General features: G+C 39.0%; 1 protein-coding gene across 8 annotated transcripts in view; it reads left to right on the top strand.

The window, feature by feature from the left end:
• KCNQ5 (potassium voltage-gated channel subfamily Q member 5) overlaps positions 1-17,497 on the top strand; it is a 535,207-nt gene that overhangs the window by 392,971 nt on the left and 124,739 nt on the right. For all 8 annotated transcript variants that reach the window (XM_047732060.1, XM_047732062.1, XM_047732061.1 and 5 more), the window contains one exon: positions 8,946-9,072. In XM_047732060.1, coding sequence (XP_047588016.1) covers positions 8,946-9,072 — 127 coding nt within the window. The remainder of the gene's footprint in view (positions 1-8,945; positions 9,073-17,497) is intronic.

Below are 17,497 nucleotides of genomic sequence, written 5' to 3'. Positions count from 1 at the left end.
CACCTGATAAAAAATCTGCCCCTGGTCCTTCTTCGGAAATAAAGTGTAAATCAGTCTTTTGGAATGACATGATTTCAAACTACTCCCTTCCCTAAGCCCTACTGAAAAATCCCCTGGGATAAATTAACATCACAGGGGCACCTGGCTGGCTCAGTCGGTGGAGCATATGCCTCTTGATCTCAGGGTTGTGAGTTTGAGCCCCATGTGGGGTGCAGAGATTACTTGAAAAAAAATAAAATCTTTAAAAAAAATGAACATTGCATATAAATATGGTTGATGAATTACTTTTCAGAGGGAGATTTGCATTTTAACAGGTATGAAAAACTTGAAAGGATAAATTATTGCTGGACAAGTTTTAGGAATCAACCAACCAAAAAGTGAAGACCTTAGGAGGCACTGACTTTTCTTGGTCCTCCTGAGGTAGATTCATCTATCAGTATATTCCTAAGCCTCCCAGACAAAAAGGCCAGCCCCAGATGCTGGCTGCCAAAACCATCTCAAATCACTGTTTCCAAAGGTAGAAAGCATCCATGTCCCTTAACACCTTGTTCTGATCTCCCCATGCCTACCCTACTCCTAGTATGATGTCCCCTTTCTCTGCACACCCCCACTCAGTATCCCTTAAGCAACTTAGTAAAATTCTGTTGTATTCTCATCACTCCCCTCCCTAGATGCAAGCATAATCCTGAAGGTATTGACGTGTCTTCAACTCCAAATCAAATCGGTCCCATTGGAAGAAATATTCATGCTCTCTAATTCTCTTCCAATACTTAGTGTATTAAGAGAATAGTTAATGTGCCACAGTGAAAAGTGAGAAGAAATGTGAAATGAAGTTAGATTGAAGAAGGACGCATGTAATGGCCACAAAGTAATGGTCAGTAAGCTTGTGTTTGAGGTCTTTTCTGTTCTAGGAAGAGGCAAATATCCAAAAAGATGCCTTGCCTTTGTGTATTTATTTCCACATTCTGATTTAAATGTGGAACGATCTCTAGATCTTAATTTCATTTCCTTAATATGTATTATGCTAGTAGAATTTTCCAAATTACAAAGAATTATAACTGCAACCCTTCTGACTGATGACTTTCTTTAAAATTTATGACTCAGTTTACGTCACAGATCCTTTCCTTCCAGGGATCATGCAAGGAGGCATGCTGCCCTGCTAGCCCTGTGTTACTTTAAGTACACACACACACACACACACACACACACACACAAACACAGGACCAAAAGTAGCTAGAAATTGATTATGTTGATATTCTGAATAAAGGCAGTAGTTCCAATTTTGTATGTCTAATTAGCCACAGCTCTTCAAGAATTGGTGCAAATGTCATGGGGTTTATAATGTTGGCATTTCATCTTCACAAAAATGCCATTTGATGGCATAAAACCAGAAAAAACTAATGGTCACAGCAGACAGCTTGTAGATTAGACAAAGGTCACAATGTTTTAATGAACAGTGCTATTAATTAATGAGAAAACAATTAGAACATGTGCTGTTAGGCATTGAGAATTTGTACCAAAAAAAAAAAAATCATTCTGTACCCAAAACCACTTTGAATAACTCAAAAATAAAGTAGCTGCAAGAACAGAATTTAAATCTTAAATTGTACTGCAAAGTCATCTATATTAACGAAATAGCATCACAGGTCTCTGATGGGAAATATAAAGATTCTTCCTCAATATCTAGAAAAGAGAGTTAGTACCAGGTTAGTGTTCTCAATAACTATTCTATATAGAACCCAGGACTCATTTTACCACTGCCTGTTGGGTTTCTTAATCTCTATATGCATTTTCTTAGTCTTTAAGAAGAATAAGAAAGGTGTTCTGTGTTTTACCAAAATCTTGTGAATACAAATGTGGAAACACTATAACTTCTTCAAAACAGTTGATAAAAAAAAAATCATAAACATTGCTTTTTGTTCTATAGGGAGCTGTCAAATCCAAGCTTTTAGAAGCTTCAATAAAGAAGGAAAGAACCATTGTTGATAACACCAGCCTTTCATTACAGCTTTCCTCCAAGTAGGTCAAGTACTCCAATAATTATTCACTAATCTCTTCAGCAACCATTTGAGTAAATAATGGACATTTTATTTCAATTAAAAACAAGCAGAGAACATGAACTGATTTATCCTGAGGTACAGCAGCAAAGGCACCAGAACCTGTTACACGGCTGGTCCAACTGAAATCAGAAGATCCATCCCTAACCTAACTAATTGCAACTGAGCATAGCAGATGGTTGTATTTTTAAGTCATTTGAAAATAAAATAAGGAGACTCCATCCAAAGTGTCATTTAGTGAGTACCATTAAGCCAAAACACAGTATGATCTTATCTAGTATCTCAATTTGAAGAGGAACATACTTCCTCTTCTGAGTCTACCCATTGGCTAGATGATGGGCGATGGCTTTTATTTTTCATTGAAATTTTTTCTAAAATAATTGTTGATTCACGTTCAGTTGGAAATAATACAAAGATATCCTACATACACTTTAAGCAGTTTCCCTAAATGATCAAATTTTGGAAAACTCTAATATAACAAAAAGGATAATAATATTGATAGAATCTGTAGATCTTATTCAGATTTTCCCAGTTTTCCTTGGAGTATTTGTATGTGGTTAGGTATGTATTTGTATGTGGGTATTCAGTTCTATAATTTTATCCCATGTAGAGAGTCATGTCAAGACAACAGTCAAGGCACCAAATAGCTCCATCACCACAAGGACCTGTCAAGTTGCCTTTGAATAACTATACTCACATCCTCCTTTCCACCTGTCTCCCCACCCCTGACTTCTTGCAACCAGTAATCTGCTCTGCATTCCTAAATTTTTTTCATTTCAAAATTGTAATGTACTCAGTGTAATTCCCTAGAGAATCATCCAAGTTGCTCTGTGTATCAGTAGTTCATTTATCTTTACTATTGAGTAGTAGTCCCTGGTGTGGATGTACCACAGCTTGTTTGACCATTCACACAGTGAGGACATCTGGACTGTTTCCAGGTTTGGGTCATTATGAATAAATCTACTGTGAATATTCAGGTACTGGTTTTTGTATAAATCTAAGTTTTTATTTCTTTGGCATGAATGCCCAAGGGTATAATTGTTGAGTCTTATAATAACTACATCTTTAGTTATTTAAGAAATTTAATATATATAATATATAAAATTTAGTATATAATTTAAGAAATTATCAAACTGTTTTCTTCTATAAATAATTTGTGCTGTACCAGTAATGCATGAGTGATACAGTTTCTCTGCATTCTCCCCGACATTTTGTGTGGACATGATTTTTTATTTTTGCCATGCTGATAGGTGTGTAGTGTTATCTCGTGTGGTTTTAATTTGCATTTCCCTTATGGCCAGTAATGTTGAATATATTTTCACATTCTTATTTGCCATCCCTACATCATCTCTAGTGAAATATCTGTTCATTTCTTGTGCCCATTTTCTAATTGAATTATCTGGGTTTTTTACTGTTAAGTTTTGAGAGTTTTTATATATTTTAGATACTAGATCTTTGTCAGATATGTGTTTTGCAAATATTTTCTCCCAGTCTATAGTTTGTCTTTTTCAACCTCTTTTTTGATGAAGCCCAGTTTATCAATTTTTTTCCTTTATTTCTTATGCTTTTGATGTCAACTCTAAAAACTCTTTGCTTAACACAGATTCCAAAATTTTTTTCCTGTGTTTTCTACTAAAAGTTTTATAGCTTTAACATTTAATGCTAAGGCCTATTTTGAATTGACTCTTATTAAAGTGTGAGATATACATTAAGGTTCATATTTTTTGCATATTGATGTCCAATTGCCCCAGCATCGTTTCTTGAAAAAGCTATTTCTTCCTCTATGAATTGCTTTTTACCTTTGCTTTAAAAAAAACATATTTTTGTACCTTTATCCAAATCCATATTTGTGTGTGTATATTTCTAAGTTCTCTGTTCTGTTTCATTTTTCTATATGTGTCTCCACCAATATCAGAGTCTTGTTACTAAAACTATATTGTAGGCCTTAATATCAGATAAATTAATGCCTCCAACTTCATTCTCCTTTTTCAGGATATTTTTAAGCTATCCTAGGGCCTGTGACTTTCCATATAAATTTTAGAGTAAGTTTGTTTGTGTCTACAAAAACAAAAGTTTGCAGAGGGGTGCCTGGGTGGCTAAGTTGGTTAAGTGTCCAGCTCTTGGTTTCCGCTCAGGTCATGATCTCAGGGTCCTGAGATAGAGCCCACATGAGGCTCTGCACTCAGCAGAGAGTTTGCTTCAGATAGTCTCTCTTTGTCCTTCCCCCTCTGTATCTCCTTGCACTTGCATGCACAAATGCTCTCTTTCTCTAAAATCAAGCAAGCAAGCAAGCAAGCTTGCCTGGATTTTGATAAAATTTTTGTTAACCTGTAGATCAGCTTATGCAGAGTTGACATCCTTATTATGTTGAGCCTTCCAGTTCATGAACATGGTATGTCTATTTATTTAGGTCTTTTCTGGTTTCTGTCATCAAAATTTTGTAATTTGCTACATGCATATCCTCTACATGTCTTGTTAAGTGCATACCTAAACATTTTATATTCTTTGGAATGGTTGTAAATAATATTGTGCTTTTAATTTTGGTTTTGACCTCCTCATTGTTAGTATACAGAAATGTGATTGATTTTTGTATGTTGATCTTTAATCTTGCAACCTTACTGAACTCACTTACTAGTTCTAAGCATTTTTTTTTTTTTTTTGAAGATGCCTTGCAGTTTTCTCTGGAGACAATCATGTCATCTGCAAATAGAGACTGTTTTATGTCTACCTTTTCAGTGTGTATGCCTTTTATTTCTTTTATTTCTTTTACTTACCTTACCAAAGTGACTGTATTATTTAACTATGTTGAGTAAGAGAGATGAAACTAACATTTTGCCTTGTTCTTGATTTTAGGGGGAAGCATTCAATCTTCCACCATTAACTATGACATTAGCTGTAGATTTTCTCTAGATGCTCTTTATCAAATTGGGATAATAAATCTCTAATCCTAACTTGTGAAAAGTTTTACCACAAATGGGAAAACTGGATATTCACATGCAGAAGAATGAAACTGGACCCTTTTCTCACACCATATATAAAAATCAACTCAAAATTAATGAAAGATTAAATGTAAGCCCCAAGACTATAAAACTGCTAGAAGAAAATGTAGAAAAAGAGCTTCTTTACATTGGTCTGTGCAATGACTTTTTGTATACTACCCTCAAATCATAGACAACAAAAGCAAAAATAGACAGGTAGAATTGCATCAAACTAAAAAGCTTTTGTATAGCAAAGGAAACTATCAACAGAGTGAAGAGAGAGCCTCCAGAATGGGAGGAAACATTTGCACATGAACCATCTGATAAGGAGTTAATATCCAAATATATAAGGAACTTCCATAACTGAATAGCAAACAAAATTTTTTAATTTAAAAAAATTTAAAAATTGGGGCACCTGGGTGGCTCAGTAGATTAAGCCTCTGCCTTCAGCTCAGGTCATGATCTCAGGGCCCTGGGATCAAGCCCCACATTGGGCTCTCTGCTTAGCAGGGAGCCTGCTTCCCCCACCCCCCTCTGCCTGCCTCTCTGCCTACTTGTAATCTTTCTCTGTCAAATAAATAAATAAAATCTTTAAGGAAAAAAAAATTTTAAATAACCTGATCTTAAAAATGGGCAAAGGACCTGAATAGATATTTCTCAAAAGAAAACATGAAAATGGCCAACAGGTATCTAAAAAGGCATTCAACATCACTAATCATCTGGGAAATGCTGATAATTAAAACCACAATGATGAGGAGTGCTATGAAGTGTGTAAGCCTGATATTTCACAGTCCTGTACCCATGGGGCAAATAACATATCATGTGTTAGAAATAAATAAATAAATAAATCCACAATGAGCTATTACTCAGCACATGTAAGAATGGCTATTACCAAATAGACAAATGATAACAAGTATTGGCAAAGATGTGGAGAAAACGGAGCCCTATACCTTGTTGGTGGGAATGTAAATTGGTGCAGCCACTATGGAAAATATTATGGAGGTTCCTCCAAAAAATAGTATGGAGGTTCCTCCAAAAATTAAAAATATAACTATGATCCAGCAATCCCACTTCTGGGCATGTAATTGGAGGAAATGAAGTCAGAATCTCGAAGAGATAACTGCACTCCCATATTTGTTGCAGAATTAGTCACAATAGCCTCAATATGGAAACAACCTAAGTGTCCCTCAGTGCACAGATGGATAAAGAAAATATGGAGTATACATTACAATGGAATATTATTCCGCCTTTAAAAAAAAAGAAACCCTACCACCTGCAATAACGTGGATGAACTTGGAGGCTATCATGCTGAGTGAAGTAAATCAGACATGGAAAGACCATACTGCATCATCTCACTTAGATGTGGAATCTAAGAAAGTCAAACTCATAAAAGCAGAGAGTAGAATGGTAATTGCCAGGGACTGGAGGGATAGGGGGAAAGGGGAGGTTTTGGTCAAAGGATACAAAGTTTTAGTCATGAAAGATGAGTAAGTTCTGGAGATTTAATACACGGCATTACATCTATTCCCCACCTGTCAGATTCAGGATGCTCTCCCTTCTCGGAGTCAATAACATTTTGTTCCTTCTAACTGAAATAAAGTGGATATTTTAGGAACCAATAGAATTTGGTCAAAGTGGTTTTCATACTTTTGTTCCCTATCACATCCCCCACAGCCTGAGCTCCAGGCCTGAAAGAAATGTCCCACAGTCATCTGCTGAGTTCTCATCTCCATTGCTGCTTACCCAAGGATTAGAAATTTTATCCCTTAGGCGAACCTCGGTGGCTCAGTCAGTTAAGTGTCCAACTCTTGGTTTCGGTTTCGGCTGAGGTCATGGTCTCAGGGTCGTGATCTCAGGGTGGTGAGATCAATTCGGAGGCAGGCTCTGCACTCAGCAGGGAGTCTATTTGACATTCTCTCCCCTCCCCCTGCTTGCGAGTGCCTGCTCTCTCTCTTTCACACAAATAAACAAATCTTTAAAAAATAATTTTAGCCCTTGTAGAGAACAACCAAGTAATGGTCTAATAAGAGAGACTTCTGACCCTAGTATACTTCCCCCAAGGCAGAAATTGTGGCCCTGTGGTAAGATTCAATTACAGCCTCCTTTTATTTTATTTGGAAATGAAGGATATTTCCCCCTAATTAAAAAAAAAAAACCCAGCCGCAAGCAATATTCCTGAATAACGGGCCCTGAGTAAAGAATTTGTGGGTAACATAGAAACGGTACAGTGGTGGCCTGCCTTACTTCAGAATAATGACCATGCATCTCTTGGTGTCATCCATTCCTATGAAAACGAAAAACCATTGTCTGATGTGCATTGTTGCTCAAGCTCTTGGGTATCCCTTAGAATAAGACCTTTCACCAGTGGTGTGCTGAGTTTCCTGGCACAAGTAGGGGTTAGAGGCAGAGATGAAAAAGTGGACCTGCCATGAAAACTAGATTGGACACAGACAGTCTACATGGGCATCTTGGGTCATGTTTTCTCTGTGTGGAAAGGTGTGCTGGATTGAGTACAGGTGTTCTGGCACTTTGGCCTCAGTTTCCTCATTCATAAAGTAGGGATTAAAAAAAAATACTTACCTCGTAGTATCATGATGGGGATTAAACGAGTCTACACTTTTAAAACATAAGTTTTAAGTCCCTATAAGTAAGCAGCGATGACAGTGGAGATTTATTTTTCATCATGAGAAATATTTGTGGGTTGCTTAGTACAAAATAACAGGATAGAATAATCTCTCTCTCCTGGGCTCTGCAAAAGTGTGACATGTTATCACATGTGCAAACTGAAGAGAGAGACATTTGCCTGAAACTTGCAACAAAAATGCCATTTTTCTAAATTTGATAACAGTTTTTATCTTGGGATTCAGGGTGGGAGATTAGGATCTTTACTTTCTATGCTTTATATTATTTCTGTGATGTTTAAATGTTTTAATAAAGACCATGTATCCCTTTTGTAATTAATTATAATAGAAATCAATTAATGCGCATCATTCTGCATTATAAATGCTAAGTCGACCCTTGTTTAAAGAAAAGAAAGGGAATTATTTTTTAAAGGAAAATAAATTTTGGTAGACTCAGTGCCTCTCCATCTAAAGGGACAACAAGGTGACTATGACACGCTTGCTCCAGAGATGCTTTATTCTTACAAATCCCATTTGGTTTCTCATTCTATGACCCATTACTTAATGTACCATGTTAGTTGGTCTTTGCCCAGGGTTCACTCCCAGCTATTCCTAAATAATCTCAGTCATTTCCCCGGAGCAGGTGTTATATTCTGGGTATCTCTCACCAAAAGACAACAGAAGCATTAACAAGCTTCAAATCTGGAGATCAGGGTCTCATTTCAGGCAAAGAATATATGTGTCACACACACACACCTTTGAAACTTGCTGTCTTATAAGAAGATTTTGACACCATAACGGGAGAACTCAGTATCCTTCCATGTGTTTACTTCTTTTTCTCTGAGAACGACTCTTAAGGACTTAAGGATTATATCACTTCTTGCAGCAGAATGAAAGTCTGTTTTTTGTAAAAGTGTAAAGCTGTGTTTTCAAGGTCCCCTCCTGATTTTCAGATATTTCACATATTACCGGGTGGCTGACGTCAGTTCCTCTCTATATGCCGCACAAGGCAGAGCTGTAATTCAACCTGCACATTTAGTATTAAAGCTGACTCCTAAACTCGTACAGTGTTGGACTTGAATAGGAATGGCATGCCGTGATGGGAAGTGCAGACAATGTAGGGTCACGTGTGCTCCAGGGCTAGTTCGCCTTGAAGAAGAGGGGCTAACTCGGGGCACTAACAGCTATACTTTAGATGAAGTGCCTGAATGTCCAGAAATGCCCAGGAGCTTCTCGCTGTGGTTTGCTCCATAACACCTCTCTCTAACATGTCTTATTTCATATTTTAGGAGTTCGTGATGATTGTCGTCTTTGGTTTGGAGTTCATCATTCGAATCTGGTCTGCGGGTTGCTGTTGTCGTTATAGAGGATGGCAAGGAAGACTGAGATTTGCCCGAAAACCTTTCTGTGTTATAGGTGAATATCAAAGTCCTAGATAATGAATTTATGGCAGTACATCTTGTTTTCTTCTGTCTTCTCTTTTGCAATATTTAACCAATATTCAAAAATAACATTCCTGGAATATTTACTATGGGCCAGGCACTTCTGTGTTTTAAAAGTGTCAACTCATTTAATCCCCACCATAATCCAATGAGGTCAGTTATTTTTTTTTTAATCCCCATTTTACAAATGAGGAAACTGAGGCAAGGAGCAGTGAAATAAGTTTCTGAAAGTCATACATGTAGAAAGTGATGGAGCTGGCAGTTTGGGCCAGACAGTCTGGTTCTAGAATATCCACTTGTATCAAATTAAGTTACACAGAAATGTATGGTTCAGCAGTGTCCTGAATTAGGAAAGCATTGATTTCAATAAGTACAAAAGCCCCTTTTGGCTCAACAATATGAGCAATACTCCTTCTAAGCTCTCAGTCACCTGGAGCAGACAGCAGTGTATTAGCCCTGATAAAGCGTGTCAGTCATCATGCCTCAAGAATGATTACAAGTGTGGCTCACTTTATGCCTGGGTACCTGGAGGCAGCCCCCGAATGAACGCCACTTCTCTGCGGCTTTCTAGCTGTTGCAGCTTCAGGGGGATTCCATCACCTGGGGACCAGCCTGAAGTTATCCTTTCTCATGATGATGCCGTACAGCGTTCTGGGCTGGAGACCTGGCATCTCCCAGTAATATATTTAAAAGCCTACCATAAAACTGAAAACCAATCTCAGTTTTCAAAATTAATTCATTATTTTTTAAAGTTAATTGCCTACCTCATAGCCCTTTATCCCTAAATGTTTCAGTGTGGATTTCCTAAGAATAAGGCTGTTCTTTTACATGACCTTCCACACATTGAACATTCATGCGATACTTCACCTAATCTGCTGATTGTGTTCCTGTTTTATCAGTTGACCTAATAACATCCTTCACAGCGTGCTTGCCTCTCCAGTGCCGGTCAGGTCGAGGATGACTTGCGGCGCTGAGCTCTCCTCTCCCTTTTAGTGTCCTCCCATCTACTACAGCTCCTCAGCCCTTCTTTGTCTCGTAGAACATTAACATTTTTGAAGAATATAGCCCATTTTTAAAAAATAGAATGTTCTTCCTTGGGGGTTGGGGGGTGAGAAAACCCTAGATATAAAAGCTGTTGTTGTATAAAAGTTACATTTGGTTTTCTTCTCTTTTTTTCTTCCCATTTCTTTGGCAGCCATTCAAACCCAAATGCTAAAAGTTCTTGGTGAGGTTGACTTATTTCAACTACTTCCCATCTGAGGAAGTATGTTTTTATTTATGAGCTTGTCTGACTATCTTCATCAACAGCCTGTTTTCCATTTCATTTGTGGTGTCAGGAATTGGCGATTAATCTCCTTCGTTTCCTCCTTTCCCCCTGTTCCCTGTGATAACCACAGGGTAGCCTTCAGAGGGAATTGGAGAAAGTGTCTGCTCCTCTCTGGGCACTGTTGAGAAGAATCCTTCCTTCCATCCCTGCTGTGTAGGGTGGAGCACTGTCCTGGGGATGGGAGAAAGGGTGGGCCCCCCACACACTGCCACTGAGTCATTTCAGTCTAAGCGCATTTGAAAGGGTCACCATCCAGTCAATCAACCTTATGGAGGGAGATGTGGCTGTGTATGAAGCATTGGAGTTACAATGGTGAGTCTGGTAAAATTCTAAGTTAAACCTATCTTGAAATACTTATGCAGTCTGTTTGTCTTGCTGCCTGTCCTCAGTCCTTTTCGGAAGCTATTATGTGAGGTGGAGAGAAGGTAGTAACTCCCAGACTTCCAGGTTCACCCAATCCCAAGGCATATCCATGAAGGCATTTGATTTTTCTCTCTGGAGACCGTTTCTCTTTTTGAATTCTGTGCTCCAGAGACATCCGGAAGGACATTTACTTCATGTGAAACTATTGCACAAGTACTTCTCTCCTATAAGGGGCCCAAATAAAACAATTCACAGGGCAGATGGTTGGCCAAGATTCACTCAGCTTCTACAAGATGACGTCGGTTCATGGGTGACTGCAAGAATGTTCCATTCGAGATTTTATTTATTTTTTTTAAAGATTTTACTTATTTGACAGAAAGAGAGACAGCGAAAGAGGGAACACAAGCAGGGGGAGTGGGAGAGGGAGAAGCAGGCTCCCCGCTGAGCAGGGAGCCCGAAGCGGGGCTCAATCCCAGGACCCCGGGATCATGACCCGAGCAGAAGGCAGAGGCTAACGACTGAGCCGCCTAGGCGGCCTTCCATTCTAGAATTTAAAACCAATTAAAAATTGGCTTTGTTCCAATTCCAGTGGTAATGTCAACATATTTCTGGTCTCCAACCTAAAAAGAAAGTTCTCTCCCAGATGCCTGCTGCCTTTTGATAGCTGTTTTCAGCTCTAGATACCTCCAGCACATCTTTGTCCCTTAATTGTTCTCTTCCTGTCTCAGATCCTTGTGGTCTTGGTAGAATACATGGTTCTAAAAATGATGCTGGGATATCTGTAATCTTCATCACCTTTGGACCTGTCTCGGTCCAGCCGAATTGATGTCCTAGTGGAGCATGTTCAAATGGGGCTCTTCAGTGTGAAGTCAGTAAAGTTTAAGCCACGCAGAGGAACCAAATGTCATCTGTCTGAAGGCAGCGGGCTGTAGCAGGTGACTGTGGAAACCCATTCTAGGCCTGTTTAATAGGCCCATAAAAATGACTGATACCAGTGGTAAAATGATAGAGTGCAATGTAAAGTGAAACCTGTAATTCCCTTGTTCAACCTAATGTATTATGGTAAAATGGGCGGGAAAAAAAAAGGAAATAGTGTATCTCGCATCTCTCTGTGAAAACTGCTCCAAGTTTGCAAACGGAGCTGATCTCTCAAGGCTCCATGCATTTGTAAGATCTGATTACTCTCAACATGCCAAATACACACCCAAGTGTTTTCAGCAATTTTCAGCATTCAGAAAAAGGATATAGAAAAGACGGTGGTGGTCTGGCTGTTCTTCAATGGTGGAAATGCTTTCTATGGGCACATCAATGTTGTTCTTTCTAGCTGGAAACAGACCGAAGCTACTGCCGTGGTTAGTTAGCGAGCCTCATACAGAACTGAGCCTGACCAAGCTGATAGTTTGTGGACACAAGCTGCTAGATGCCCCACAGGCTGAGTCCCCAAGACTAGAACTACCCCCCGCTGACCTGCCTACCCTCTCTAGCCCTGCATCCTAACCAGAATGAGGAGCATTTTAAATCACAAAATCATTATATACTTGCGTTTGGATGGCACATTTTGAACAACTTTAACTTAAGGGGGAAAAAAATTTATTCCGGGTTTTTTTTTTTAATTAGATGCTTTCTTTATTACCATATTGATTTATCTCTGCTTAGTTTGGGGAATTGCTTTGAAAACTGGTAAAATTTGATCTTGAGTCACAGAATTCTTCCTTATACCTCTGTGTTCAATTTACATCTCTTCTTGAAGGCTCTTTTGAGGTAATATGTCTACAGCCATAGGCAATAACCACTGTGTTAGCAATTTGGAGAGTCAAGTATATTTTGGGGTTGACTACCCAAGCTGCCCTTCACTTTTCTGGACTGGCTACTTTATGATTTCTCTACATTCAAACACCAAATGCTCACTCAATGGCCTCAGGATCGAGAATATGTGAAATAATCTCCAAGACTGATTTCTTAGTCATTCTTTTTCTTAGCTTTCATTAATGACCTCCCTGAAAATTGCAAATAGTACCAAAGCCGGGTACTTAGATCACGATAATGAGCCTGATGTGTCAGGAAGCCAACAAATTACTTCTCACAGTGGCTCTTTTGGATTCTCTGGTGACTCTTTCTAAAGACAGATATAACAGAGCCATATTTCTCGGTCTTGCAGTGTGCGTCTCAGGGAAGCAGAAAAAAATCAGCCTATTATTAATCTTGGATCTGTATTTGATGCTAAATATAAGTTGATTTCTTTTTCCCATTTGAACAGTTTTCCTTCAGTGTAATCTTTCCACAAGAAGACAAAAGAGGCGAAGCACAGCATAGATGTTTCCCCCATGAGTTGAGTATATATGCTTTTGACATGAGATAATAGTCACTCAGGAAATGTATTTTTTTTTAATGGAGGAAAAATATAACCAACTTCTGCTTTGGCTAAACCAAATCGAATGCCCTTATTAAAATCAACCACACAGCCAAGGCCACCTAGTATCTCTGTGAGTATATCTCTTCCTCTCATTTAGTAGAAATTCTGGTCTCTGAGATGATTTCTGAGGTTCATTTACCTCTTCTGCTTCCACTCTTTACTTCTCAGCATCAGACTCCTTCAGTGCAAATAGATTCGTCCATGTGATTGGTTGGACCATCTGAAAACGCGTTAAATCCCGTCAGATTCATGCATCACAGAACACTAAAGTCATTTCAGGTCCTTTAGTTAATAGCTGATATTCATTGAGACTTGCTATATGGTAGGTGCTGCTCTAAGCGCTCTATAAATATTGCCTTATTTAATCTACATGGGTATTATAATACCCTTGTCACAAATGTGGAAGTAAGACTGAGCTTAAGAAGCTTGTTCAATGTTAGAAATATGGTAGGTAAGGGGCGCCCGGCTGGTTCAGTCAGTTAAGCATCTGCCTTCAGCTGAGGTCATGATCCCAGGGACCTGGGATCGAGCTTCCTAGGATTGAGTCCTGCACCGGGCTCCCTACTCAACAGGGAGCTTGCAGCTCCCCCTGCCTGTGGTCTTTTTCTTTCTCACTCTCTCAAAATAAATAAAATAAAATCTTAAGGAAAAAAAAAAGACATATAGTAGGTTGAAAGAACCAAGATTCATCTAACTTCGCGTTCAACCGTTCCACAGAATTCTGATGCTAACCAGCTGGACTAGCACACACCCCACAGGTGAAGGGCAGTCCACAAGACACTCTCCCAACCCCTGACTTCAGATGGCCAGGCCACACACACTTCAGCCAGGCTGACTTCACATTTGGGGGTTCCCATAGCCCTCCCCCACCTCAGGTTCAATAATTCACCTGGATGACTCCCAGAATTCAGGAAAGTGCTTTGCTTACTATTATCAGTTTATTATAAAAGATACATTCAAGAACAGCCACGTGGAAGAGATGCCTGAGGGTTAGGTACCTTGAGGTAACGGAATGGCTACACATGGGGCTTTCGTAACCTCTCCCGCATGCCGCCCTCCCAGCACCTTGGCATGTTCACCAATCTGGAAGATCTCTGAACCCCGTGTGTTAGAGTTTTTCATAGCAATTCCATTATATAGACACAATTAACTCAATCATTGGCTTATGGTCGTTGAATTCAGTCTCTGGGCCCTGTTCCCTTCCCCTGATGTCTGGGAGTAGAACTGAAATTTCCAACCTATCTATCATGCCTTGTTCTTTCTCATAACCAGCCATCATCCTGAAGTTGTCTCGGGACCCCCAAGGTACAAGATCTCAATTAGCATAAAAGATACCACTCCAGGGATTCCAAGGGTTTTAGGAGCTATATGCCAGAAGTCCAGAACAATGACCAGGTAACTTATTTCCCATTGTACCACACTACCCAACTGTAAGAAGATTGCCCTTATTGTATACTTGTATTTAAAAATCAAGTTTCATTGAAACTTGCCCACTGCCATTAACTTACAAACAAAGAATCTGATGTTTTCATGTTCATCATTAGGAATCCAAGATCTTTGAATGAGAAGCCAAACTTTACAAAATATTAATTGCAGTATTGGCTTTATGTATCAGCCTTATTATATCAACTAAATCAGGTTATCTATTGCAGCTTTCTAACCTAAAAAGGAAATGGGGCTCTAAAATAGACTTAGTTGCCTTGTATCAGATTGCTTACTTTCTTGAGCAATGTTATCATAAAGTTCTCTGGGTATTTCCTAATTGGGGATATTGCCAGAGAAGTGATATTACTCCCAGAAATGTCTTCTACTGTTTGTTAATGTTATAAACTGTACAGAGACTTGTCTAAACAGATAATTGTTGACTTAGTACAAATTTGAACTTATAAAGTAGCTTGATTAGCTGATATGTCTTGACCATATAGACAGTGAGTGCCCTTAGATGGAAATGAATAGCTAAAGATTATTTCCCACACCTTCTATAAATTTTAGTAGAGCACTATGATATATTGAACTAGTATTACATACTAGCAAATGGATATGTAAGAAAATCATTCACAGAACACTTATTATGTGCCAAAGATGATCTTTGGTGCAAGAGACACAAAGATGAATAAAACAAGGTACCTGCCTGTGAGAGTATGTTCTCCTGTGTCCTTAGAACAAGGCAAAACTGGTAGGAGGGAGACTAATTATGCTGATATAGAACAAAGGTGGTGGAGGTAGAAGTAGTCTTGGTAAGAAAGATATAGAATATCATGATTGATTATATAAGACAGAGAAGCAAAAGATACCCGAGGTTTTGAGCTTAGTCATTCAACAAACATTTATACAACATCCACCATGTCCAAGCATGGTTCCATATGCTGGGGAGTCTGTGTTGTACCAAGTGGGCAAGGGCCTCCTTGTAGAGCAATCTTCTAGTGGATAGAGAAAAATAATACACAGATAAATTTTTTAATTTTTTTAAAGATTTCATTTATTTGACAGAGAGAGAGTAGGCAGAGAGGCAGTCAGAGAGAGAAGAGGAAGCAGGCTCCCTGCTGAGCAGAGAGCCCAATGCGGGGCTCGATCCCAGGACCCTGGCTGGGATCATAACCTGAGCCAAAGGCAGAGGCTTTAACCCACTGAGCCACCCAGGCGCCCCTACACAGATAAATTTTTAAAAACAAGGTTGTGTCAATTAGAGATCATTGCAATGAAAAAAATAAAACAGAGAGATGAGGGTCTTCTTTAGACTAGACAGCCCAAGAGAGTCTTTCTAAGGAGTGGACACTCAAGTTGACCTGAATATTAAAAAGAAGCCATTCATGAGATTTAGGCCAGATTTTTCCAGGCCAGGGGATAGTAGTTACAAATATTCTTGTGACCCAACAACTTATATAAGGAAGAAACATAAGGTCATTGTGGCTGGAGTTCCACGAGTAGGACAGAGTAGTAGGAAATGATGGAGGGACCATCACACCCTGAGGACTATGTACATACATAGTCTTGCATCAGGCATGATGCAAGACAGCTTCTTGAGATGGGCCCCCACCAAGCATCCAATAGCTTTCTGAAAGGTCTAACGGTGAATATTTGGGTTTAAAAAAAAAATTTTGATCAGGCAATGAAAAGTGTGGCTATATAAGGCTCTGGGGTTTTTTAGTACCTGTTTGAACTACGTATCATTCCTTCCTAAACTATTACTTATTCAGAAGAATGTAAATCTATTCCCTCTGACTTTTCCATGCATCAGTACATATCACCCTTAGAAACATGATGTTTCAAAATTAAAAGAAAATGTGTTATCTTCTGTGAGCAACTCAATTAGGAGCGTATCATGGAAAATCTTTTTACAGCCCCACTGGTAACCATCACCAATGAGCAGTTCCCAAAGGGCTTCTTATCAGAGGACTTGGCTGCATCCTCTTATGATGGTTGCAATGCAGATTTATGTCATTAAAGATTATTTATTTCCTTTGGGACATTGTCCCTTTTTGCCTTGAGATATTATCCAAAGACGTATGATCAATAGAAGCATTAACTGTCACTATGGGGTAAATTTTCAAAGTGGTGCTTGGAATTTGCCAGTATGAGTCCCATTAACTTCAGAGGAAGTCCTGCAGTTCAAGCCACTGCACATGGCTTTGAAAATGTTCTACAGTATGTCTTCACGGTGCTGCCTTTTTTTTTTTTTTTAATAAATACCGCAGAGCAGCTCAGTGCACAGCCGATTGCAGTATTTAAGAACGTGGATAATGTACTGTGCAGTAGGAGGCTTTTAAAATTAGATTTTAAAGCTTTATTCCTATTAAGAGTCACAACAACAATATAAATGCATCTTTAATTCTTCAAAGAGTACCTTTCTATAAAGGAATTTGGAGCTTGGTTAGTTATAGAACTCATAAAGCAGCACCATGTTCCTCTGAGATGTTGTTTATCTCCCTCCATAGACAGAAAAAAACTGAGGCTCCGGGAAGTGGGGGTGCTTTGTGCTCAGCCCTTAAGTTAGCAGTGAAGCTAGGAATAGAACACCAGCCTCCCCACAGCTCACAGCTCTAAAGCACTGCCTCTTGCAAGAGTCAAATTTAATTACACTATAATCCATTTAATCTACACGCGGAAGAATAATGAAGGCACAGGGAAAATGAATTCATTAACAGGTTGGTGAGAGACCATGTTATATAGATGAGCAACTTTCTTTTCAGGATCCCCATTTTCAGCATGCTCTGATTATTATCTGATGCCAGGAAAGATGAACTTCATTCTCCTGGCCACAGTTAACAAAGGACTTTTTGATTTTTCTTACTTTGA

The sequence above is a fragment of the Lutra lutra genome, chromosome 6 (genome assembly GCF_902655055.1).
Source record: "Lutra lutra chromosome 6, mLutLut1.2, whole genome shotgun sequence".
NCBI lineage: Eukaryota > Metazoa > Chordata > Mammalia > Carnivora > Mustelidae > Lutra > Lutra lutra.
Note: the sequence above shows the minus strand (reverse complement) of the source record. Positions and strands in the feature narration are given on the sequence as shown.